Below are 27,077 nucleotides of genomic sequence, written 5' to 3' on the forward strand. Positions count from 1 at the left end.
TCATCCCTTGGCATAAAATGATTTTTACAGTTCAGATGGGGCACCAGCAAAAAACTACCATAGGGCAGAAAGTCAAGATCTATGAAGAAATAAGAAAACCACCAATATCCTGACTGTTGGTTTCCACTGAGGCTTCTGTGGCCACAAATTTGTCTGTGGTGTTTGAAGCTCTGTTGCCATCTGCGAGTATTTAAGCTCCCTCCATGTGTTACCAAACACCAGGTTCCATAAAGATCACGATTGTTGTTTGGAAATCAACACAGAAACTGAAAGTCAAAACCCATCTGCAATGCAGCTATAAGCCTCAGGGGCATACCAGGACTCTTTTTTTTTTTTTTTTTTTTTTTTTAATTTTTTTTTTCAACGTTTTTTTTAATTTATTTTTGGGACAGAGAGAGACAGAGCATGAACGGGGGAGGGGCAGAGAGAGAGGGAGACACAGAATCGGAATCAGGCTCCAGGCTCTGAGCCATCAGCCCAGAGCCTGACGCGGGGCTCGAACTCATGGACCGCGAGATCGTGACCTGTCAGGACTCTTACCACTGCCTCGCTCCCTGGAGCAAACAGACTTGACGTTGTATGATGGCTGCCGTGGATCCAAGAAGGAGACATGAGCTTGGGAGCCCACTGCATACACCGACCATTCACTACCATAGGCCAGGCACACATTCTCACGGCAATATGGCAGTTTGGTGGAGAGGAGCTGAAACAGAGAGAGGAAATGATGCACCCATGGCAATACCAGAGAGTGTACTATAGGGCACTGTTTTTAGATGCCCACCTGTGTGGGTTTCCTTCATACACAAGCCACACAAAGTCAGAGACAAAAAGACAAGCCCTGATTAAGGAAATAATGCCCTGTTCCACCCCTAAGTAAATAAGAGAAAGAGAGGGTGACTGTTAATAAGAAATAAGATCTAATACTGAAGAGGACTGATTAGGGGAAAAAAGGTTAAGCTGGAATTAAATAATCAGAAGCAGAAAAGCCTAGACCTACAGGTCATTTCCAGGGGTAACCCCAGGGCACTAAAGCCAAGGTCACATTGTGTTCTCTGCCAGGACCCTCTCTGCCACCACCCTCCTCACTACTCTTCAGATAAAGGGGCTAATTTCTGGCTATCCTCAGCCTAGGTTCCCAATTGTATGAGAGTTGTACACTACAGAAAGCACACTCATGGGCCTGGCTCAACCCTAGGGAACACCAGTCAGCCTTAACCCTTAAGTCAGTCCTCAGCAGGTGCCAACTGCATGTAAGGCACCAAGCAAGGTCAGCAGAGCTCAAAGGCTGCTTCACATGAAGGAGTCAGTAATTCCTGAAGCTCTGCTTCTTCTTGAGGATGAGTCTATAACAGAAGTAATAGGCAGCAAAGGCCTCTGGGACAAGAAGAGGGCAAATAACCCACAGACAGGTTTGACTTTATGCAAAAGTTCCTTGTAAAGATTGTAAATCTTCTCATTACCTATTATTTCAAAGATGGTTTATATTAGTTTAATTAATTTTCAGTTGCCAGTGATTCCTAACTTTTAGGTTTTCCTGCCCTTATGACATGCCAAATGGCCAATAATCCATAACCAAATACTTAAATGCCTTGTGGATTGGAGGACTGCTAGTTAAAGGAGTCTTTCAGTAAGTCCTTGCAATGTGAAAGAATCACCACCTCTGATTTCTTTAAAAGACTTAAAAGAGGCACATCAGACTCAGAATTCCATGCACTGTGCAATAACATGGCCAGACCCTTGGAAAACTGATGCTTTATACAGAATGAAAAGGCTTAGGGAGAGTTTTTAACCAAAAGGTAAATTTTTAGGTAAAACCACTAAGTCATGTTCATCACACCTTAGACAGTGTATTTTCAGCCTTCCAGAGATGAAAGTAACCATCCAGAGACACTGCTCCCAATTCCTACAAGAGCAATGAAAAAAATAGGTTATATTTCAATCTGTAGCAACTAATATACAATAGTAAGCAGGGGAAGACCCTGAAGGTTGGGGTCCTCCCATTGTTCATTCTTATCCCATGAGGATTCCAGCAGGGGGGGCCAGGGATTGTTAATTGTTAGTCCATCATCTCACTCTATGGCATGCAGCTGGATAGAATATTAAATCAAGGCTGCTGCTTGGGAGAACTCAAGAAGCCAGCCAGGTTCTAGCAGTAATATAAATACCTATGGTTCAGAAAGTTCCTACTATGTAATCATTCCCATGACATCTCGTTGGATAGTTATAGCAGAGCACACACATGAAGGACAGTTTCATAAATCTCAGTGTGAAAGCTTCTATGATTGGAGGATCTAAATCTACCTCTAAGCCATAACTATGGACAGGAGATAGGAGGCTAAGGGAACTATCTTTCAAATGTGGCCTGATTCAGATTTGGGGAGCTTTTCTCCTCTTCTGGCTCTGAGTCTCCACCCTAACATTCAATACCGCCAGTTTCAGATCTGACTCAATGATTAGGTAAGACCTGCTGGGAGTGTTGATAAGAGGCAGTGAAGAATGAAAAGAACCTGAATACCAAAGACAAAAAAAGTGATCATTTTCAGAGGCACATATGAAAATCACACCCAAAATAGAGCACTTGCAAAGGCATGTGCAAATGAGAGACAGTCAAATCAGAGTGGCCCTGGGGAAACTCTGAGAGGCTGACCTACAAATATGGACCATCCAGAGAAATACTGCAGAGCTCAATGCAAGGGATGGGTTTTATAATCTCAGAATTTCTCACCAGCGTCCCTCAGCCTTCAATTATCCATAGGCTCAGAACTAAGCTATGTTACAAGGACTGACTTGGAAAGAGAAGGGAAGTGAATCTTACAAGATTTAAGCCAAGAAGCTGAAGCAAGAGGAATAGGCTTCCTCTTTGGCAAGGTCATACCTTATTCTTGTTGTTGAAGGCCAGAGCCCGGACCTTGCAGTTGTCAGGATTTGTGTCCTCCTTGGGAATGTCCTTTAAGGCCTTGTGAGTGATGTGAGCATACACAGGGACCCGTGACACATTGTGCCTTGCATCACTTTTGGTCAACACATCGTCTGTCACCTCCCAGAGTCCCATAGAGCCATCACGTGAGCCTACAGAGCAAGGAAACCACAGATGTCAGACATACTCAAATCTCTATGGGACAGTCCTACAGAAACCAAGATGGGCTTTCTTAGTCTAGCTTTCTGGGCATCATCCTCATATGTGCTGAAGCTTGGTCAGGTGGCCCACCACAAAACAGAACAGCATACATTTTAATAGTTACATCAAAAGGATGATTCAACTAAGGTATAGGAGATATAATATAACCTTTAACCATTGGTGATATTTTTCAAGAGAATTATAGTTTGAGAAAGCTCAGTAATTTTCCAAGCCAAATGCTTAGGTCACTTGGGCATGCACAGGTGATGTCTGCTGGGCAGTAGAGTTTGGGAACCTCCACCTTAGAGCAACAGTGCTTAATGTCTTCTGAGTCTTGTATGCCTCTGAGAGACTTAGGAATGTTAAAAACCCCTTTCTCTATAAAACTACACAAAATACCACATTGTACATTCAATTTTAGGGAGGTTCATGAACCTCTTGAAGGCTTTCCATGGACCTATAGGGACCATAATTCCCATATTAAGAATGTTTGGGGGCACCTGGGCAGCTCAGTGGGTTAAGCATCCCACTTTGGCTCAGGTCATGATCTCACAGTTTGTGGGCTTGAGCCCCACATTGAGCCCTGTGCTTGACAGCTCAGAACCTGGAACCTGCTTCAGATTCTGTGTCTCCCTCTCTCTCTGCCCCTCCCCACCCTCTCAAAAATAAACTTAAAAAAAAAATAAAAACCAAAAACCTTTAAAAAAAGAATGCAAGTTCGAGGCACCTGGCTGTCTCAGTCAGTAGAGCATGCTACTAACTCTTGACTCATGTTGGGTGTGGAGATGACTTAAAAAAAAAAAAAAAAAAAAAAAAAAAAAAGGATGAGCATTCTACAGAAAATGAATACTTAAAAACATAGTTTTCCTTAGCAAACAATAATGAAGCACTTAAAAAACTAAAAACACTATTCTTTGAACTGAGCCCTGAATACACTGCTGGTGGCGAGCTTAAATGGGACCATCTTTCTGGAGGACAACTGAGCATCTGCAGCAAAAACCAGAAAGTGTGTGTTCCCATCTAGGAATAATGCACTATCATAAGACACACACAAAAAGATGTTTATTCAGAACAATCTGTATGTCCTATAAGAATAAGGCTATGTTATAGTCATAAAATAGAAAATCAAGAACCATTAAAAAAAATCCTGTTTTGGGGTGCCTGGGTGGCTCAGTCGGTTAAGCGTTCGACTTCGGCTCAGGTCATGTGATCTTGAGGTCTATGAGTTCGAGCCCCGCGTCAGGCTCTGTGCTAACAGCTCAGAGCCTGGAGCCTGCTTCGGATTCTGTGTCTCCCTCTCTCTCTGCCCCTCCCCTGCTCTCTCTCTCTAAGAAATATTAAAAACAAAAATCCCGTCTTAGGGGTGCCTGGGTGGCTCAGTTGTTGAGCGTCCACTCTTGATTTTGGCTCAGTTCATGATTTACAGTTTATGAGCTCAAGCCCCAAACTGAGTTCTACACTGATAGTGCAGAGCCTGCTTGGGATTCTCTCTCTGCTTCTCTGCTGCCTGCATGCACACGAGCACATTCACTCTTTCTCAAAATAAATAAATTTCAAAAAAAAATCATGTTTTAAAATTCCTTTCCAGTAAAGTTATTTGCCAACTCTCCTTTAGACTAGAAGATATCCTCCTTCCCATATTGCAAATCTCACGAATGTTTCATAGTAAAAATTATCTAACATGAGAGAAATACCATCCAGTTTGTGTGCATCTTTTCTTTTAAAGATTTTATTTTCAAGTAATCTCTACACCCAACACAGGGCCCAAACCTACAACCCCGACATCAAGAGTCACATGCTTTACAGACTGAGCCAGCCAGGTGCCACCAATTTGTTTGCATCATAACGCTTATGGACAGGGATTCAAAGCAGAGGTTTTATTACATATGAAATCTAGAAAAGGCCAGAAGAACTATGCATGGTTTATAATGCAAATTAAAAAATAAATCTGTACAAGTTTTGGGGTGCCTGAGTGGCTCAGTCGGTTAAGTGTCTGACTTCAGCTCAGGTCATGATCTCGCAGTTTGTGAGTTCGAGCCCTGTGTCAGGCTCTGTGCTAACAGCTCAGAGCCTGGGGCCTGCTTCAGATTCTGTGTCTCCCTCTCTCTCTGCCCTTCCCATGCTCATGCTCTGTCTCTTAATAATAAATAAACATTAAAAAAAAAAACAAAACTATACAAGTTTTATTATGAAAAATTCAAGCATACTGAAATGTTGACAGAATTTTACAATGAACTGTTCAATTACACCTATATTCTATCAACATTTTATTATACTTGGTAGGTACATCTATCCATATATTCATCATTCATCCATTTTAACCAACTAAAAATATGTACTGAAAAATGACTATTATTTTAATATTATATTTCAAAATATTAATAGTAGTTATCTCTGGGTAGAGATATTGAGGGTAGTTCTTATTTCCTTTTTTGTTTATCTATATTTTAAAAATTTCTTATGATTAACACCTATTACTTTTAAAATAAAGAAAAATTATTTAAAGAACTAGTTGGGCAGCATCATGAAGATTGGATTGGAGAAGACAAGTACAGAAGCAGAGAGAAAATATGGAAGGATATTAGGGGTAATTCAAGATATAGATGATGAGCACTCTAGCATAGAAAAGAAATTGTAGGGGCGCCTGGGTGGCTCAGTCGGTTAAGCGGCCGACTTCGGCTCAGGTCATGATCTCACGGTCCGTGAGTTCGAGGCCCACGTCGGGCTCTGTGCTGACAGCTCAGAGCCTGGAGCCTATTTCAGATTCTGTGTCTCCCTCTCTCTGACCGTCCCCTGTTCATGCTCTGTCTCTCCCTGTCTCAAAAATAAATAAAACGTTAAAAAAAAAAAAAAAAAAAAAAAAGAAATTGTATATAAGAGGGTTTTTTTTTTTAATTATTTAAGTATAGGTGACATACAATGTTTATAAGACATACTTTATTTTATTTTATTTTTTCAATGTTTTTTATTTATTTTTGGGACAGAGAGAGACACAGCATGAACGGGGGAGGGGCAGAGAGAGAGGGAGACACAGAATCAGAAACAGGCTCTAGGCTCTGAGCCATCAGCCCAGAGCCTGACGCGGGGCTCGAACTCACGGACCACGAGATCGTGACCTGGCTGAAGTCGGACGCTTAACCGACTGCGCCACCCAGGCGCCCCGTATAAGACATACTTTAAAAAGCAGTATAAACATGGCTTGGTAATCTAAGGAGACTGAAGACCCTAAGAGGAGTTTTAGTTTTCTGGCTGTGCACCTTTGTGTGGAAGGTGGGAGCATTCACAAATATATGTCCTAGGAGAGGAGGGGATCTTGGAATAAAGATGGTGAGTATGAATGTGCTGAGTCTGAGGTGGAATGTTCAGGAGTTGATATTCATCATCAAGCTGAACGTTAACAATGGTTAACAAGTATTCGGCATTTTTAATACAGCAGCAACTATGTATTACTTCATTTAATCCTACCAATGACCTTTTTATAAAAATGTTTATTTTAGAGAGAGAGAGACAAAGAGAGTGTCAGTGGGGGAAGTGCAGAGAGAGACAGGGAGACAGAATCCCAAGCAGGGTTCAAGTTGCCCATGTAGAGCCTGACACAGGGCTTGAACCCACAAACCGTGAGATCACGACCTGAGCCAAAATCAAGAGTCAGGTGCTTAACCAACTGAGCCACCGAGGTGCCCTCAGAGCCCATGTTCTTAAAACCTGCTATACTGTTCAGAAAATGTAGACTTGGGAGTTAGCAGCTTGAAAACATAGGATGTTGGCAGGGTATCTCAAGGAGAGATGAGAGGCTCCCAAAGCAAAGCCAAGTCCTGGCTCCCAACAACATTTAGTGCAGGTTACTGTCATACAGGCAATCCCTGTTATAAAGATGACAGGACTCGGCCTCTGCCTTCAAACAGCTCTCATTCCCCAGGGAGGCAAATGACAGGGAATTCAAAAGCTTCTGAACCACTCCTGGGTAATTCTGACCTGTAACTATGTTTCTTCATTAGATTTATCTTCCTTCTTGGCTGCTTTCTATTGCCTTGCAAAGAATCGAAAGAGGAAATATTTATGTTCCTTGAGCTTTGTTAGTAGCAGTTCTAAGCATGGGCTTTGAAATCAGACCTGGATTCAGATCCTGAGTCCATCTGTCACTATTCATGTGGCCTTTGGCAAGTTATAATAAACTCTCAGAATATAAAGTTTCTCATTTGTGAAATGAGGCTAATAATGCAAACCTTTTAGTATTATTCTGAGAATTATAAGAAATAACAGATATGAGGTACTTAATTTAGCAACCATTATGATTATTTTTATTTGGGAATCTAGAACTGGGGATTGGATTTTTACATATGGGTACCCAGCAAAACTGTAGCACTCTCAGCCTACTTTGTAGGCTGCTGTGGGTATCCAGAAAGCATTTGTGTATCTCTTTATTATCTTCTCTACACTAATTTCCTTGTGTTTTTTTCTGACTTCTACCCCTGGGAAAGAAATTCCCCTAATTCTTTTTTTTTTAATTTTTTTTTTAATGTTTACTTATTTTTGAGACAGAGAAAGACAGAGCGTGAACAGGGGAAGTACCCCAGAAAAGTTGAGGCTAACATGCCATCACACATACTTTTGGGGAACAAAGCAGAATATGAATAATAAATGAAGAATGCCAGCAAAACTCCACTTTCCAGATCAGGAATATACAGGGTAAATGACTTATTCAAGGACACATGATAAGTAAGAGAAAGAGCCAATATTGGAAATAAGATCTCCTGGCCCCTGGCTGATGGTCTGTTTACTGGGCTATTTCCAATCGCACTACTACCCCTTTTCAATTTCTAGCCTCCCTCCCTCCCTGCCACACAAAAACTCCATACAAAAGGGTAATTTTACCAGATACCGCCATAGTATCACTGATCCATGCAATGGAAAAGATCCAATCCTTGTGTCCATCCTTGGAGAGGAAGAAGTGACAGACAGGTACAGAGAGAGAAGGGAAAAAAATAAATTAGTAAAATAAGGATTACAATGTATACTCTTGAAAAGCATACAGTCTGACTGAAAATATCTTTGTAAAACTGATAAAGTGATCTCTGATGATCTTAACCCATAGGGCAGGATCCCACAATTTTTAACTTCTGTCTTGAGGAGCTCAAAGCTGGAATAAAACCGGCATTCCCATGGGCAATGAACATGTCTGGTGGACACACCGCTCTGGCCTGCCACCTCTGGATGTCTTATTTGGGGCTCCTACACATAATCACCTACCTTTTCTCTAATTTCATCCTACCACTCTCCTCTTGTACCTTCCTGGTACAAGAGCTATAACTGACCTCTTTGCTGTTCCTTCTGTCTGGAACTCTCTTCCTCCAGACATCAACATGACTTGTACTCTCATTTCCTTTATGTCTCCTGCTAAATGTCATTCTTATCAATGAGGACTTCTCTGACCATCCTCTGAAATAGCATTCTCCAACTCTCTCTATCCCCTTAATCTGCCTTTACACTTCTCCATGGCACTTATCATACTCCGACATACTGCTGGTAAATATTTATTGGTTTATATGTCTCCCTCCACTAGAAGACAGGCTTCACGAGGTGTGGGGCTTTATCTGTTTTGTTCATTGCATGTCCCCAGTGTCCAAAACAATGATTGGACATAGAAAGCTCAATAAACAGTTGTTGCCGAATGAATGACTTAATAAACTTTGTTCTCTGACTATGGGCAGTGGGAGGTATGTAGACATTGTGGATTCAGACACAAATCCACTGGTGCTGGACCCTGAGGTGTGTTGCTCACTGCTTTATTGAACAACACTCTCAATATACCAGATACTCTCTATGGGGAATTCAGTCCTCATTCAGGTATTTCTACCCTCTCACCCCACCCCCATGCCCCTGGAGTTAGCAGAAATCTAGGGGAAACTATTCCTTCCCAGGGGGCATGTGGGAGGAGGGTCCATGTTACCTAGCAGGCTCTGTTTAAAAACAGGCTACCTCTAACTACAATTACTGGGGAAACTTACATCACCCACACACACAGGATCTAGCGTAGGCAGCCGGTAAATGGCAAGACTGTTGGGGTTGTCTCCTCCAGTGGCTAACAGAGTTCTGGAGGGATTCAGCTCAATGGCATGGATACCACAGCCCTGCTGGGTCACACCTCCAGGGTCCCGGTCCTTCAGAATGGGAATCTTGGTGATCTGGCTTGTCTGTACATCCACTACAAATAGCTACAAGAAAAGGGATAAAGAAGGTGACACAGTTTCTCTTTAATATGGATAACCCTGGGTACAAACATCCATTCATTCAATTATCCATCAAACTTTAATTAATCTCTACTACATGTTAGACCCTAGAAATTGTTAAAGGCATAGTCAGGGTTATTAGTCAAATGAAATATGAAAATAAGGAAATATAACAGAGACAGGTATAATACACTGCATGAACACAGATTAACAAGCAGTAAACTCTGTCTGGGATTCAAAGACAGCTTCAGGGGTGCCTGGGTTGGCTCAGTCAGTTAAGCATCTGGCTCTTGATTTCACCGTTCCTGAGATCAAGCCCCAGTCCCAAGCTTGCGATTCTTTTCTCTTTTCCTCCTCTTTCCCTCTCTCTTTGCTCTGCTCCCGCTCCCCCACTCTCAAAATAAATAAATAAATAAACTTAAAAAAAAAAAAAAAAAAAGGGCAGCTTCAAAGAGGACTTTCATTAGACTATGGACCTAAAGAACCCAACTAAAGGTTTTCTACCATTCTGGACTTATTTTATATATCTAATTCGTATCTACCCATGCAGAGAAACTTGTAAACAATTCCCAGAACCCATCATCATAACCACTATTAACTGTGTTATAAATGTTAGGTTTGCTGGAGTGACCTGAGACATATGACAAGGTAAGAGTTATTAATTATCTCACTGCTTTTCTCTAAGCACGTACACCATTCACATGCCCCATGCCTTTGTTCATGCTGCTGCTTCTGCCTGAAATGCTCTTCTCCACCTCTTTTCCAAACTAACCTCTTGCCACTCTGCAAGATTTAACTCAGAGAAATGTTTTACAGAAAAGATCAGTCTCAGAGAAAGAACAATCCCAAGTCTTTTAATAAACTCTTTATAGAATTAAATGATTCACTCTTTCACTCAGTTGTTCAGGACCACCTAAAATACCAAGTACTGTTCTAGGAGCTAGCAATGTGTCTATGCACGAGAGAGAAAATCTAGTGTAGGAAGTCAGCTTAAAATCCTCTCAGCAGCTCTTGTGATGAAGCCAAATCACGTCAAATCTTTGTATAAAGTAACCTACTGCTTGTGCCAGAAGAAGGTCTAGGAAAGGAGAAACTAGATTGGCCTTAAATTTAAATATAAGGGAAGGAGTACCTGGAATAAGAGTGCCAGGGAGAGAGGTGCCTGGATGGCTTGGTACTTAAGCGTCCAACTTTTTTTTTTTTTTTTAATTTAAAACCCAGGTGAGCAAACACCACTGTAATGCCCTCAGCAGCAGAGAAAAGGGAAAATCCTGGCTGGTGAGTATGCCAGATGCTGTGCTGGGGGCTTCCAGTTACTTAAAAGTCCCCCTGGGGGACATCTGGCCATGTCCAGGGACATCTGTGGTTGCCACACCTGGGGTCGGTGGGGCTGGGGAGGCTGCTGATGCCCCACAGTGCTCGGGACACACCGATGTGGGCAGTGCTGAGGGGCAGAGACTGCTGTAAAGATGAGCAGACCAGAACTCTCTGATGGTCCCATTTTACAGATAAGGAACCTGAGTGTTAGCTCCCAGCTACTGAGAGGCAGGTGGCGCCTCTTTGCAAGAATCAACAGTAGCAGAGCAAATAAGGCAGCCTTTAACCTTCTGGTACCCAACCTTCTGACCTCACCTCACAAATAAGAGGTGAATGTGAAATCTGACAGAATCAGGACTGCATGTACTACACGATGTCCCCACTTGCTTCCTTCCAACAATTCATAGGGATGTCTTTCCAAGTCAGTGAAGGGGAATGCAGTCAGGTGAGGTCCCTGGACCTACTGCCCACGTCACTCTTCGCTTGCTCACTCAAGTGTTTACTAACCACTACTGCTCACTGCATGGACAGCACTGTGAGGCACACACATGTGCTAACATCTTTCATGTCTGCTCTTGGTCCAGGACGCGTTTATGCTGGTGTAAGGCAGGGATGCAGGAAGTCTGATTAAGAGCTCTCTCCACTGGAGCGCCTGGGTGGCTCAGTCAGTTAAGCTAAGCGTCCAACTCTTGATTTTGACTAAGGTCATGATCTCACAGTTTGTGGGATCAAGCCCGGGGTCAGGCTTTGTGCTGACAGTGCAGAGCCTGCTTGGGATTTTCTCTCTCTCTCCCTCTGCCCCTCTCCCATGCACATGCTCTCTTAAAATAAACAAACATTAAAAAAAAAAAAAAAGAGTGCCAGAGACTGAGGAAAAATTTTAAAAAGAAAGTGGGGTGGGGAGGCACAACCTCCCCTGAATCTGTAATATAAGCCCTGAGAACTACTTAAGGCAGATTCCTGGCCTAATAGGCACCATTGCTGATGTACTCCATAGGCATTTTAAACTCAATAATGTCCAGGGGGTGCCTGGGTGGTTCAGTTTCTTAAGTGCAGGGTGTGGAGCCTGCTTAAGATTCTCTCTCTCCCTCTCCCTCTGCCAGTCCCCTGCCTGCCTGTGCATGCTCGCTTTCTCTCTCTCTCTCTCTCTCTCTCTCTAAATAAATAAATAAATAAATAAACAAAAAATAAAAATATGTGCAAAACAAATTACCTTCCTTCTCGACTCCTCCCACATTCCCATCATCCAATCTAGACCTGCCAAATCTACATCTTAAATATTCTCACAGTTGGCTCCTACCTTTCCATCCTTTTTCTCATCACCTGTCTGGACAATGGCAACTGGTCTTTGTACCTTCAGGCAAGGCCAAAATCAAAACTATTCTCCACATTAAAAAAAATTTTTTTTAATATTTATTCATTTATGAAAGACAGAGAGCACAAGCGGGGTGGGGGCAGAGAGAGAGGGAGACACAGAATCTGAAGCAGGCTCCAGGCTCTGATCTGTCAGCACAGAGCCCGATGCGGGGCTCAAACTCACAAGCTGTGAGATCATGACCTGAGCCGAAGTCGGACGCTTAACTGACTGAGCCACCCAGGCGCCCCTATTCTCCACACTTTAATACGTCATCTTGACAAAAATGGCAATCCTCCCATATCAGTTAAAAATTTCCATTGGTGGGCGCCTGGGTGGCTCAGTCGGTTAAGCGTCCAACTTCGGTTCAGGTCATGATCTCTAAGTTCGTGAGTTCGAGTCCCACATCAGGCTCTATGCTGACAGCTTAGAGCCTGGAGCCCGCTTTGAATTCTGCGTTTCCCTCTCTCTCTGTCTGTCCTCCACTCACGCTCTGTCTCTCTCTCAAAAATAAACAAACATTAAAAAAAAAGAAAAGAAAAAATATCTATTCATTCCTCTTTATCTAAATCTAAACTCCTGATCACAGCATCAAGACTCCTCAATCTGGCCCCAACCTCTCTCTCTAGCTTTACAACCTGCCATGGACCTCATGCTCTAGAAATAATGGCTTATTACTTATTATTCACCCAAAAATCTTCAATAAAATATAATTATTTTGTTTCATGCTCGTGCTGTTCACAAAGCCACAACTACTTCCCCCTCTTTTCTATATGTGGCCAGTACATACTTATCTTTCACGATTCAGTTCAGTTATGTCCTCTCTGAATATTCCCTAAATATCCAGACTGGGTAAGTTTTTCTCTTGCAGGTTTCCCAGATACCCCTCTACCCACAACACTAATTTAAAATCTTTGTCTCTCTCCCCCAATTACAATGCCCTCCCAATTCAAAGAGTAGGAGATTTATCTTATTAGTTCTGTAATCCTACCCCAACAGTGGAAAGCTATATAGTAAGCACTTGTAGAAGACACCTTTCAGGAAGTGTGACCAACAATGTTAAGGGGACCACATATCCCTGCATTCAGAGTGGGGCCCTGTTAAGGTGCGTTTGATGTAAGTCCAGATCTCCAGATCAGAGAATTGTCCAGAGGTGGCCTCCTGGCTCAGGGAGAACCAATCCAGAGGCTAGATTTGACTGATCAGATTCTCTCAGGAATGTGAAACTGGTTTGGAGGCATTAGACCAGACTGTCTGGGTGACCAATTTCTACCAAAGCCAGTCCCCGAGAGAAAGGAACAGAAGAGAGACAGCACGGACATCCTTAATTCCTAACAGCTTTCCAATTCTTAGTTCTGTTTCCTTCTGAGATCTAGAGATACTTCCTACTCTTGGGGTTTGCATATTAGCCCTTCCAATAAACATCAGTGGGGGAGCGCCTGGGTGGCTCAGTTGGCTAAGTGTCTGACTTCGACTCAGGTTATGATTTCACAGTTTGTGAGTTCGAGCCCCACGTCGGGCTCTCTGCTGTCAGTGTGCAGAGCCAGAGAGCCTGCTTCGGATCTTCTGTCCCCGTCTCTCTGCCCTTCCCCTGTTCTCTCTCTCTCTCTCTCAAAAATAAATAAAACATTTAAGAAAAATTAAAAAAAAAAAAAAACAACAACCATAAGTGGGTTTCTTACTCTTTTAGAGCAAATGATCTCTAACCAACACAGTCCCTCTCAAATGTTTAATGAAGCAAAATTAACTGCCCACTTATACCTCTGTGTTTTTGTTTTGTGGGACAATGCATCCATAACATGCTACCTTTGAGACCAATGATTCCCTAATTGATTATCACAATCACTTGGGGAGTTTTCTTTTTTAGAAACACTATAAAAGAAAAACAATTCCCAGGCCCTAAAATGCCTCCAATTTCCAACTCTGGGGCCTGTAAAACTGACTTCTTTTCAAGGATCTCCAGGTGAATCTAATGATTGCCCAGGTTTAATAATCACTGATCTAGAAGCTTGCTATTCAAAGGAGCTTGTTGGAACCCAAGAATCTCAAGCCCTGCCCTAGACATATTTAATAAGAATCTGGAGTTTCCCAAGATCTCTAGGTATACTGATGCTTGAGAAGCACTGATGTAGAGAATCTGTTCTGTATACTAAGAGTAATGAATTTGATAAGATACAAGAGTAAACTGACCTGCAATCTGGAAAGATCCAAGTTTCTCTTATGGAATCTGAGGGCAGGCTAAAGATTATTTTAGCCACTGTGTCAGCCCATTCTTTTATCCGTGTGTGTGTGTGGCCATTCCTGTCTTAATACAGAGGTCCATTTCTGCCATCCAGAAAAGATGTGGAGAAAAGGTTTCAACTATTCATGTCCAAGAAAGTCTTAAGTCCAATGACTCCAGTTTTGAGAAATCTAGATTTGAATTTCAAATTTGTTACCTATTAGCTGTGTGATCTTAGGCAAGTCACTTAACCTTTCTATATTTTGTTTCTCATCTATAAAAATAGAATAAGACCTACCTTTAGGGTTGCTAAAAGATCTAATAAAACATAAAGCATCTAGCACAGGGGTTGGCACATAATTGGTGCTTAACAAGTAACAATTAATAGTGATATACTATTCTAAAAAATATACACTATTTTTTTTTAATGTTTATTTATTTTTGAGAGAGAGAATATGAGCCGGGCAGGAGCAGAGAAGATCTGAAACAGGCTCCGTGCTGACAGCAGAGAGCCCAATGTGGGGCTTGAACTCGTGAACTGTGAGATCATGGCCTGAGCTGAAGTCAGACACTTAACCAACTGAGTCACCCAGGTGCCCCAGCAATACACTATTCTAATGTTTGCTTAGTTCTGTATGGTGTAGTTTCATCTACACTTGATGAAAAACATCTGATACAGGGGAAATGAAAAAGTTAATAGCTAAGGACCCAGGAAACCAGGAGTTTACCCCCAACCTCACTCTTGCAGAGGAATGACAAAGCACCATGTGAAGGACAGAAACTTTTTGCTTTTTCAAAGGAAGGGAAAGGGATGTGAGTGAGCTGCCACAGAGTATTTCCCCAAGCTCTCTGACAAGGGGCCAAGGCTTCATGCAGTTCCTGTAACAAATCCCAGAATGGGGCTGCTCCACATTAACCTACTGGGATCCCTGCCAGGAACTAGCAGCATGGCAAGGTAAGTTTGAATCTAAATGGCTCCCTGCAGCTTACATTCTAGAACAGAGGGGCAAAAAATGAAAGCAAAGGCCTTACAATCAGGAAGCTTATAAAATTAGAGAGTATATCTCTGAATGCATGTATAATACACGTAGATACACACAAATGTGCATACATAGAAAGATGAAGGTAGCTTAATAAAATGAAGGGGCTCACAAAATTTCTAAAATTCCGAAGTGTTTTAGCTGGAGCCTAATGGATAAAGGAAAACAAATCCACATAGATTACACAGGTATCAAGATAAATTATACTGAGTCAGACAGAAAAAGCCAACTGGGCAGCCTAAGTCTGCTGAAAGTTGGGTAAATGGAAGACAACCAAAATCAAAGAATCCATTCCTATTCCAAACCAAGAAAATGAGTAGGAGCAAGGGAGAGAGTCAAGACCAAGAAGATCAACAGAAAATGGTCAGACAATATGTATCAAAAATTTCAACACACGTAAAGCCTATAATTTCAATTTTAAGAACTTATGCTATGGAAATAATGATTGGTGAATAGTTTTAACTAAAATGTATTAATTTTGGGACACCGGGCTGGCTCAGTTGGTGGAATATATAACTCTTGATCTTGGGGTTGAGAGTTCAAGCCCTATACAGGGTATAGAAATTACTTAAAAAATAAAATCTTTTTTTTTTTTAAGTATTATTTTTTTTAAAATTCATTTATTTTGAGAGAGAAAGAAAGAGCATGTGTGCAAATGCAAGCAGGGGTGGGGCAGAAAGAGGAGAGAGAGAGAGAGAGAGAATCCCAGTCAGGCTCTGCACTGTCAGTGCGGAGTCCAACACAGCGCTCAAACCCACAAACCACAAGATCGTGACCTGAACCGAAACTAAGAGTCGGACGATCAACAGAGCCACCCAGGTGCTCCTAAAATAAAATCTTTTAAAAATAAATAAATAAAATAAATTTTTAAATAGTGAGACACCATAGGGGATTGGGTATAGCCACACAGTGGACTATTATACAGCTTTTAAGAATGGGCCTGGCTCAGTCAGTAGAGTATGTGATTACTGACCTTGGGTTCATGAGTTCAAGCCCCTTGCTGGGGGTAGAGTTTACTTAAAAAAAAGAAAAAAAAAAGAGTAGAGAATATTTATTAACATGGAAAGCTGTTCATGCTATGGTATAAAATAAATAAGCTTAAAAAAAAATCTTATTTTTTTTTTTTCCAATGTTTTTTTTTTTTTTTTTTATTTATTTTTGGGACAGAGAGAGACAGAGCATGAACAGGGGAGGGGCAGAGAGAGAGGGAGACACAGAATCGGAAACAGGCTCCAGGCTCCGAGCCATCAGGCCAGAGCCTGACGCGGGGCTCGAACTCACGGACCGCGAGATCGTGACCTGGCTGAAGTCGGACGCTTAACCGACTGCGCCACCCAGGCGCCCCAAAAAAATCTTATTTTTAAGTAATCTCTATACCCAACGTGGGGCTCAAACTTACAACCCTGAGATGAAGGTGCATGCTCTACTGAGTGACCCAGGCAGGCACCTAAATGAATAAGCTTTTAAAAACATAATTCCTGGGGCACCTGAGTGGCTCAGTTGGCTCAGACTCTTTTTTTTTTTTTTTTAATTTTTTTTTTTAACCTTTATTGATTTTTGAGACAGAGAGAGAGAGAGAGAGCATGAATGGGGGAGGTTCAGACAGAGATGGAGACACAGAATCTGAAACAAGCTCCAGGCTCTGAGCTGTCAGCACAGAGCTCAACGTGGGGCTCGAATTCACGGACTGTGAGATCATGACCTGAGCCGAAGTCAGACGCTCAACCGACTGAGCCACCCAGGCGCCCCTAAGCTCAGACTCTTGATATCGGCTCAGATGATGATCTCGTGGACCTGGGATTGAGCCCCATGATCCTTGGGATTTGTTCTCTTTTCTCTCAAAATAAATAAAAACATGGGACACCTGGGTGGCTCGTTGGTTAAACGTCAGAATTCGGCTCAGGTCATGATCTCACAGTTTGTGGGTTTGAGCCCCACGTCGGGCTCTGTGCTGACAGCTCAGAGCCTGGAGCCTGCTTTAGATTCTGGGTCTCCCTCTCTCTGCCCCTCCCCACTCACACTCTGTCTCTGGCTCTCAAAAATAAATAAAACATTAACATAAATAAATAAATAAATAAATAAATAAAAACATAGTCCCAGTTATCTTAATTTTTTTCTCAACGAACACATATGACTTGCACAATATAAGAAAAGGATCAAGATAATGAGTTGTATTCAAGACTCCAACGATGACCAGAAAAATCAGGCATTCTGTCTAGCCCACCTGTAAAAGCCAGTTCCCTGCCCACCTGCATCCTGTTGCACAGGAGGTTGGGGATACAGCTGAGCTCAATATGCTGCTTGAACAATATCAAGACTCCAGAGCTACAAATATTTCAGACTGTTCAGGACCTAGAAGAGTTGTGACACCAGAAAGCCCAGGTCATTGTTTTAATTCCAAGTATATTAAAGGAGAGATCGTGTGGTTATTTAAAGTAAAAGGACTGGGGAGGCTGGGTGGCTCAGTCGGTTAAGCTTTTGATCCTTGGTTTCAGCTCAGGTCATGATCTCATGGTATGTGAGTACGAGCCCCACACTGGGCTTGACACTGACAGTGTGGGCCTGCTTGGAATTCTCTCTCTCTGCTCTTCTCCTACTTGTGCTCTCTCCCAAAATAAGTAAAAGTTATAAGTAAGTAAATAAATAAATAAATAAATAAATAAATAAATAAATAGGACATTTTGGATCCCAATTACAAAAATAATGCATCCTAAATTTATAAAACATAGAAAAGCAGGTATTAGGAAATATAAACCACCACAATTCTATCACTCACTCTCTGTATCTTCTTTCAGGCCCTTTACTACACACTCAGTCACATGCCTACGTATATTTCTTCATTTGTAAAATGTGATGTCACATATTATTTTATATAGTTTTATTTAATACAGCAGTAACAGCTTTCCAAATTAGTTGATATAGTTCTACATATTTCTTAATGCCTATAAGGTAGTTCACCGTATGTGTATACTAGCATTTACTGAATGTATTTCCTATTATTATTTTTTAAAGATTTCTTTTATGTAATCATGCTCTTCCAACTGAGCTAGCAGGCATCCTGCATCTATTATTAAACATTTATGCTGTGTTCAAATTTTCAGTAGTATAAAACACTGCAATGAACATCCTTGTTATCTAAATCCAGGCTCCTATGCTATGCCAAGACCTCTTACTCTCTGAATTGTGACTATAAACTGTTCCTTCAAAAGGTGGCTATGGGCTGACTTGCTAAAATTAGCAATGGTACTTCCTGTGGGATCCTGAATTCTGGTATTTTCCCACTAGAATCATGATTTTTGTGGAAGGAGGACATACTAGGATTTATAATTATCCTAGAATTAAGTGACATAATTCTTTGCAAATTTTATATCTAACAAGTTCAATAAACTGATTTTTTTAAAGAGTAATTTATTGGAAGTGTATTCTTTTTTAATTTTTTTTATGGATTTATTTTTAAGTAATCTCTACACCTAATGCGGGGCTCAAACTCACAACCCTGAAATCAACTCTATTTTCAGCTTTTTCTTCCCCTACAGCATTTCTAATTAGTTATAAAGCCATCTATTCAGAATTAACAGGGAGCCTTATCTCTAAACTACTGGAAAGTACATATTAATTACTTATCTGGTATATTAAAAAATTATAAGCTTTCAATAATAACAGTGTTAAAACAATGATATGACTGCATAATCCTATTTCTCTCACTTTTACTTTCTGAGCATTATAGTACCAAGTCTTAAGGACAATATGGTTGTGTATTTGCCCACTCAGAAGGAAGATTTCTCTCTAGATGTTATTTTGAGTTCGAAAAAAATCCTTATGTGACTCAGAAAGGAAACTCCTTTTGCTATATATCCTACCACTGTATTTTACTTCCTCCACCCAGAAAAGATATATAATACATAACTATGCTGAATTTTTGTCAGTAAACAAGACAAGGAATGAACAAGGCCACTTCCACCATTGTTTTAGACTAAGAAAAAAGAAGATTCATCTAGCTGAAGTAACATTTAAAAAAATAAGTTTATTAACAATATTTTGGGGCGCCTGGGTGGCTCAGTCAGTTGAGTGTCCGACTTCGGCTCAGGTCATGATCTCACGGTCTGTGAGTTTGAGCCCCGCGTCGGGCTCTGTGCCGACAGCTCAGAGCCTGGAGCCTGCTTCAGATTCTGTGTCTCCCTCTCTCTCTGACCCTCCCCCATTCATGCTCTGTCTCTCTCTGTCTCAAAAACTAAATAAGTACTAAAAAAAAAAAAAAAAAGAAAAAAACAACAACAATATTTTATCAACAATAACGGAAGCAAAAAAAAATGCAAGAAAGATCACTCAGAATCCTCTCTTTTTATCTTTATCAAGTAATCTCTATGCCAACATGGGGCTCAAGCTCATGACACTGAGATCAAGAGTTGCACATTCCACCAACTGAGCCAGCCAGGTGCCCCCTCTCTTTTCAAATCTGTTTTTTCATTTGTCAATGCATAATTGTGTACAGCTATAATAAGCACAGATAGAATTTTGTATCTCATTACATTTAACATATCAAATGCTTTGCATGTTATTAGTCTTCATAATTATGTTAATTTCTGCATAATATCATGCAGATGTGATTTACCATAAATTATTCAAGTATTCTCTTTTTGTTAATATTTAGATAAAATAGCTTGCAATGATTATATCATTAAAAAAGACTTCTCTTCCTATGGATAAATCCCCTAGTCTGAAAATATTAGGTCAAAGGGTATGATATTTTTAGGCTCTTCATTCAATAATTAATATGTACCAGACTTTTGAAATATAATGCCAAATTGCTGTCAAAAAAGGGTTTCAGTGGCAATGTATATATGTACCTGTTTCACCACATCCTTATCAGAACTAGGTATTAATTTGTACACAGAAAAATATTTTGCTTTTATCTGTATTCCTTCTATAATGAAATTAAATATAATTTCCTAATTGTACTTCCTTACATAAATTATTATATAAATATAATAAATACAATAGGGATTATTTATTTATCTATTTATTTTTAGATGATACTTTCTTTCAAGATTTTATTTTCAAGTAATCTCTACACCCAACATGGGCTTGAACCCACAACCCTGAGATCAAGAGTGGCATGCTCCACTGACTGAGCCAGCCAGGTGGCCCTAGATGAATTATTTTAAAATGTCTAAGCTGCTTGGGATGTAACTACCATACAGAAAGAAGCCATTTACAGGGTACAGAAATGCTATTTACCTTAAGCATACCCGAACCTGGCCAAAAATAAACCTAAAGTCTAGGACCAACAAATCACTACTGCCACTTCTTCTTCACTGCCACCATTAATTACATCAACAATTTACTAAACACATGTTTTAGGCACTGTGCTGAATAACATTTTATTTAATTCTGTTCCTGACCCTGCTAGGCAGGTACTACTTTCTCCATTTATTTTAAAGGTGAGAGAAGAAAGGCTTAAGAGAAGGTATTTGAGCTTGTCCATAGGCACAAAGTTAATAAAAAACAGAGCCCAGACTCAACCCACAAATCTTTGAATCTAAATATGCAATACAAAATGACATCATCAAATTTGTTGGTATAAATGTGGATATTCTGGCTCAGTCAAAAGAGCTGGAGACTCTTGATCTTGGGGTTGAGTTTGAGCCCCAAGTTGGGTATAGAGATTACTTAAAAATAAAATCTTAAAAACAAAAAACAAACAAATGTGGATATTCTGACATATGTTTACATATTAATCTGCTAGAAAAGAGACCAAAACTTGGAAACTAATGTCCTAAGCTAAGATCTGACTTGAAAAAATAATGGGCAAATATCTTGCTTTATCTGTAATTGAGATCAGGAACAGGCAAATCAGAAAAATAATAATTGAAAAAGAAAAGAAAAATAACCATTTGTCAAGGGCTTCCTCAAAGTGCAGAAATAACATCTAATTATACCCTACTGGCTGCTGAACAGATATTAACCAAGATGCCTACAAGGACATTCTTCCAGATCCATCAACTATAATGTCCCACTTACGCCCTGAACATAGTTTAGAAAATACAGGGAGGATTCAAACAACTGATCTAGATTTAATAAGGTAGCAAAAAAATTATTGCTACATAGCATAAAGTCTAATCCAGTGATTCATGTAACAATTGCCTGAGAGCTTGTTTAAAATGCCAATTCCTCAGGTACCTGGCTGGCTCAGTTGGTAGAGCATATGACTCTTGATCTCGGGGTTATGAGTTCAAGCCCCATGCTGGGTATAGAGATTACTTAAAAAAAAAAAAAAAAAAAAAAAAAAAAAAAAAAAAAAAAAAAAAAAAAAATAGGGGCACCTGGTTGGCTCGGTCAGAAGAGTATGCAACTCTTGAATTCGGGGTCATGAGTTTGAGCCTCACACTGAGTGTGGAGAGTACTGAGAAAAAATAAATGAACTTGAAAATAAATAAATAGATGTAAATAAATTTTAAAAAATACTAATAAAATGTCAATTCCTAGGTTTCACTGAGGGAAATCCTGAATCCATACTGGAGCAGGGACAAGGAAACTGCATTTTTAGCACACACCTCAAGTGACTGTGATGCAGCTGGTTTCTGGGTCATGCCTGAGAAACAAAGGCCTAAGTATCAGAAATCAAATATGCATCAATTTAAAACAAGAAAACTGGGGGCGCCTGGGTGGCTCAGTCAGTTAAGGGTCTGACTTCAGCTCAGGTCATGATCTCACAGTCCGTGAGTTCGAGCCCTGCCTCAAGTTCTGTGCTGACAGCTCAGAGAGCCTGGAGCCTGCTTTGGATTCTGTGTCTCCCTCTCTCTCTGCCCCACCCCACTCATGCTCTGTCTCTCTCTGTCTCAAAAATAAATAAAAACATTAAAAAAAATTTTTAAAACAAGTAAACTGACAAAGGAAGTCATGCTTAGCTCATGGAACTTTTTTATTCCTTTGGTGATATGATAGCCGTTCAAGTGATTGGCCTTGGGGGTAGGGAGGACAAGCTTCGGAAGGGTTCAAGGAAAGTAGGAACCAACTGAAATAACTAGACTGTTCTATTATTATTATTTTAGTTTATTTATTTATTTTGTGAGAGGAGAAAGAGAGAGAATCTCAAGCAGGCTCTGCCCTACCAGCGCAGAGTCCGATATGGGTCTTAAACTCACAAACCGTGAAATCATGACCCAAGCCAAAGTTGGACGCTTAACCAACTAAGCCACCTGGGCACCTCTAGACTGTTTTATTATTAACTTTCCTCCGGTAGTTGGCCTATCAGGCACCTCCCAGCAAACCTCTGCTCTCAGCAACTCAGGTTTCCTCATCCTCCAAGGCTATAGAGCTATAGGAACAGGCTCTAAATATATCAGGGATCATACTGCATGTGACTCAATTGTCTAGATGAGAAAGGTGATTAACAAGATTATTCATTATTAAAGGCTAGCATGAGGGGCGTTGGGGTGGCTCAGTCAGTTGAACAACTGACTTTGGCTCAGGTCATGATCTCGCAGTTGAGTTCGAGCCCCATGTCTGGCTCTGTGCCAAAAGCTCAGAGCCTGGATCTTGGTTCAGATTCTGTGTCTCCCTCTCTCTCTGACCCTCCTCCACTGGCACTCTGTTTCTCTCCCTCAAAAATAAATAAATGTTTAGAAAAAGAAAAAAAAAAAAAAAGGCTAGCATGAACCAAAGGAAAAAAAAATTATTCAAGGGAGATTCAGTTAGCCAACCCTCCAGCGAATGTGTCACAGTCTCTTTCCCCATAGTTTCTGCCCTGCATCAGCCAAATGGGTTTATTAGGGACCCTCAACATTTCTTGTACTTTCTTGATTTGGCTACAGAACACACACCTCTGCTTCCTCCCCATTAGCTGAAGCCCCTTCCTCCTTTGGGAAATCCTCCCTGAACACCCTATAAATTACTTCCTCTTTGGAGCACTGGGGGTGCAGGGTAGAGAGGGTTGGGAGCACTGCTGGAATATACAGAGTAGAAACCAGGAATGTGAAATATTCTGTAAAATATGAGATAAAGTCTCAGACAACAAAGAAACCACCAAAAACACCATCAACATTCTTGTTGAGAAAAACTGCCCTAAAATTCTTTAACCCCTCCACAGGACTGCTGGTCGGGCCCTAACATTCTTGACCATTAATTTTCTCACAAACAGAAGGTGATCCACAGTCTGCAATGCACTACACAAAACAGGATTCCTGAGTCCCACACCTATGTTAATCCAAGAAAGGCCTTCCCAGACATGAAGACAAGTCAGAAAAGGGCAGGAAAAAAACAACTCTAGCACCTTCACATGTAAGGGGCATAAACATATTTCTACTGTTCCTCTTCCTAAAGCCTCCTAACATCAATTAACTCTATATGAAACCTTAGAATTTGAGGCATTTCCACAAGGATTTCCCATGTAGAAACACTTCCACACATGTGCCCCAGCAGATGAACTTGCCAACATAACAATTCTATCATTTCCACATCTAAAGTCTTCCTCTAGGGGCGCCTGGGTGGCTCAGTGGGTTAAGCATCTGACTTCAGCTCAGGTCATGATCTTGGGGTTCATGAGTTCGAGCCCCATATCAGGCTCTGTGCTGACAGCTCAGAGGCTGGAGCTGCCTCAGATTCTCTGTCTCTGTCTCTCTCTCTCTCTGCCCCTCCCTGTTCATGTTCTGCCTCTCTCTGTCAAAAAATAAATAATAAAACATAAATAATAAAATCTTCCTCTAAGAGTCAAATATTCTGAAAATAACATAAAGACTAATTCTGGAATAAATCTGAACATTTCTTACTAGGCAGAGAATAACCATGTCATTTTAAAAATGGCTAATTTACAGATTACTATCCTATGAAACAAAACTGTAGGATACAGATAAGAATGCTGTACACCTGGTTGGGCCCAAGAAATTCTGCAAGCATTTATAAGTACCTTCTAGGGGTAACTGGCTGGCTCATTCAGTTGTAGGTTTGAGCCCCATGTTGGGTGTAAAAATTACTTTAAAATAAAATCTTTAAAAAAGTAAAAAATTAAGATAAAAGTATCTTCTAAAAGGGTATAATCCTTTTGGGGAAATAAAATAGTAAAATGAAGGAGCATGAATTAAAGATCTGGTCAAAGCAAAACTCCCACACTTCACCATATTTTGTTTTCCTGTGTCTCAAATTGGATCTCATATTCTGCTTTTATTTCAGGAATCTGCATATGTAAACTCAGTGAAAACATTACAGCTATTTTCTCAACCCTGGTGCTTACCAGTCCTCCCCATCCCCAAAATTAGGCTCCTCAAAGTTCTTCTTCCTCCCATCTGACAGCAAATCGCAGCCTAAACTCATTTTGTCTGCTTCATTATGATCCACCAAGTCTATCTGGGAAGTCAGCAGTATACCCTTGACCATTACTTTGGGAAATGGTGAGAAAAAGAAAGCAGCCCTGATATGTAGGGAGTGAGCCTGGTACTATCAGCTAGGCCTTGGTGTCTGGGTGAAAATAATTTCATAGGAAATCTTCCTGTGAAAGTCCCATTTCCTTAAGCCTTCCCACAAATCAGTCTTCTAAGTCCCTTCTAACACCCTCTTACTGAGAGGCTCCTTGGTTCCCTTTGGTGTAGGTTCTCTGTAACTGCAATAAGCAATTTTATCTACTATGCTAAGTCCCTGATAGTCTTAAATACCTCAAACTCTGCATACATTATCACTCTATTACTATCCTCCTCTTCAAACCATCCCCTCTCAAAATACCTTTTTTTCTTTTTAAAAAAATTTTATTTAAGTAATCTCTGCACCCAATGTGGGGCTTGAGCTCACGACCCCAAGATCAAGATTTGCATGCTCTTCTGACTGAGCCAACCAGGTGCTCCAAAATATCCCCCTTCTTGAATTTTTTTGGTACTCTCCTAGTTCTCCTCTGACCTCCCTGGTCTCCTTGTAGCAGTTCCTGCTCCATAAATGTAGACATTCTCCAAGGTTCTATCTTTAGCCACCCTTTCAATATCAGTGGCTCTTACCCATTTTTGGCTCATAGTACTCCCTTTGAAAATCTCATGAAAACTATGGCCTTGTCTCCACACCACCTTCCCCACATCATGCCCAGAAAAGACACATATAATGAAATTTTCGCAATTTTCGGCAAGGTTTATGGAAGTTAAGAGTGCCTTTTTGGGGCACCTGGGTGGCTCAGTAGGTTAAGCATCCGACTCTTGATTTTTGGCTCAGGTCATGATTTCCCAGTGGTGAGATCAAGGCCCCCTCATTCAGCAGCCCCAACTCCTGAGCATGGGGCCTACTTGGGATTCTCTCTCTCTTTCTCTGCCCCTCCCCTGTTTGCATGCACACTCTCTCAAAATAAACAGACATTAAAAAAAAAAAGTGTCTTCTTTACCCTCTCTCCCATGGTAGTATGCAAATTTTTTTTAAGTTTATTTATTTTGAGAGACAGAGTGGGCGAGTGTAGAAGGGGGAGAGGGAGGGAGGGAGGGAGGGAGGGAGGGAGGGAGGGAGGAGGGGAAGGAGAGAGAATCCCAAGTAGGTTCTGCGCCATCAGCACGGAGCCTGATGTGGGGCTTGAACCCACAAACTGTGAGATGATGACCTGAAGTCAGACGCTTAACCAACTGAGCCACCCAGGCACCCCAGTAGTGCACGAATTTAAATAATCCCTTATATATAGATGACTATTCCCCAAATCACTAACTTCAATCTTTACCCCTCTTTTATTACTTTTTTAAGGTTTTGGTTTTTTTTTTTAATGTTTATTTATTTTTGAGAGAGAGAGTACGGGAAGGGGCAGAGAGAGAAAGGCAGACAAAGAATCCAAAGCAGACTCTGCACTGACAGGAGTGCCTGATGTGGGACTCGAACTCACGAACCATGAAATCATGACCTGAGCCAAAGTCAGTCATATAACCAAATGAGCCACCCAGGTACTCCCCTTTACCCCTCTTTTAAATTTCAGCTAAGTGAAAATATAAAACTAAACTCATTTTTTCTTCAAATCTGTTCAGTACTTCTGCCATCCTTCTAGTTACCCAGGTTCAAGACATCAGTATCAATTTTGACTTAATCCTCTGGGTTATATCTGAGCATGTCACCATCTACAGGTGGTACCATTAAGATCTTTTTTTTTTTTAAAGTAGGTTCTATGCCCAAACGTGGGGCTCAAATTCACAACCCCAAGATCAAGATTGGCAGCTCAGAGCCTGGAGCCTATTTCAGATTCTGCTTTTCTCTCTGTCTTTCCCCAGCTCACGCTCTCTCTCTCTCAAAAATAAACAAACATAGGGGCGCCTGGGTGGCTCAGTCAGTTAAGCGGCCGACTTCGGCTCGGGTCATGATCTCGCGGTCCGTGAGTTCGAGCCCGGCGTCAGGCTCTGTGCTGACAGCTCAGAGCCTGGAGCCTGTTTCGGATTCTGTGTCTCCCTCTCTCTCTGACCCTCCCACATTCATGCTCTGTCTCTCTCTGTCTCAAAAATAAATAAACATTAAAAAAAAATTTTTTTTTTAAATAAATAAACAAACATTAAAAAACAATTAATAAATCCTGGCTCCGCTGATCAAGCCACCCATTCGCCCTCTTTTAAAAAAAATTTTTTTAACGTTTATTCATTTTTGAGAGACAGAGAAAGACAGAGCATGAGCGGGGAAGGGGCAGAGAGAGAGGGAGACACAGAATCCGAAGCAGGCTCCAGACTCTGAGCTGTCAGCACAGAGCCCGACGCGAGGCTCGAACTCATGAACTGCGAGATCATGACCCGAGCTGAAGTCGGACGCTCAACCGACTGAGCCACCCAGGCGCCCCTCACCCTCTTAAGATGTATTCTATCTG

The 27,077-nt window shown here is 41.1% G+C and overlaps 1 protein-coding gene across 3 annotated transcripts in view; it reads right to left on the reverse strand.

The window, feature by feature from the left end:
• DCAF12 (DDB1 and CUL4 associated factor 12) overlaps positions 1-27,077 on the reverse strand; it is a 39,538-nt gene that overhangs the window by 4,855 nt on the left and 7,606 nt on the right. For all 3 annotated transcript variants that reach the window (XM_042963533.1, XM_007076566.3, XM_042963532.1), the window contains exons 3-7: positions 9,127-9,333; positions 7,994-8,054; positions 2,876-3,069; positions 1,838-1,903; positions 541-703 (exon numbers count right to left, since the gene is read on the reverse strand). In XM_042963533.1, coding sequence (XP_042819467.1) covers positions 541-703; positions 1,838-1,903; positions 2,876-3,069; positions 7,994-8,054; positions 9,127-9,333 — 691 coding nt within the window. The remainder of the gene's footprint in view (positions 1-540; positions 704-1,837; positions 1,904-2,875; positions 3,070-7,993; positions 8,055-9,126; positions 9,334-27,077) is intronic.

The sequence above is a fragment of the Panthera tigris genome, chromosome D4 (genome assembly GCF_018350195.1).
Source record: "Panthera tigris isolate Pti1 chromosome D4, P.tigris_Pti1_mat1.1, whole genome shotgun sequence".
In the NCBI taxonomy this organism is placed as follows: Eukaryota; Metazoa; Chordata; class Mammalia; order Carnivora; family Felidae; genus Panthera; species Panthera tigris.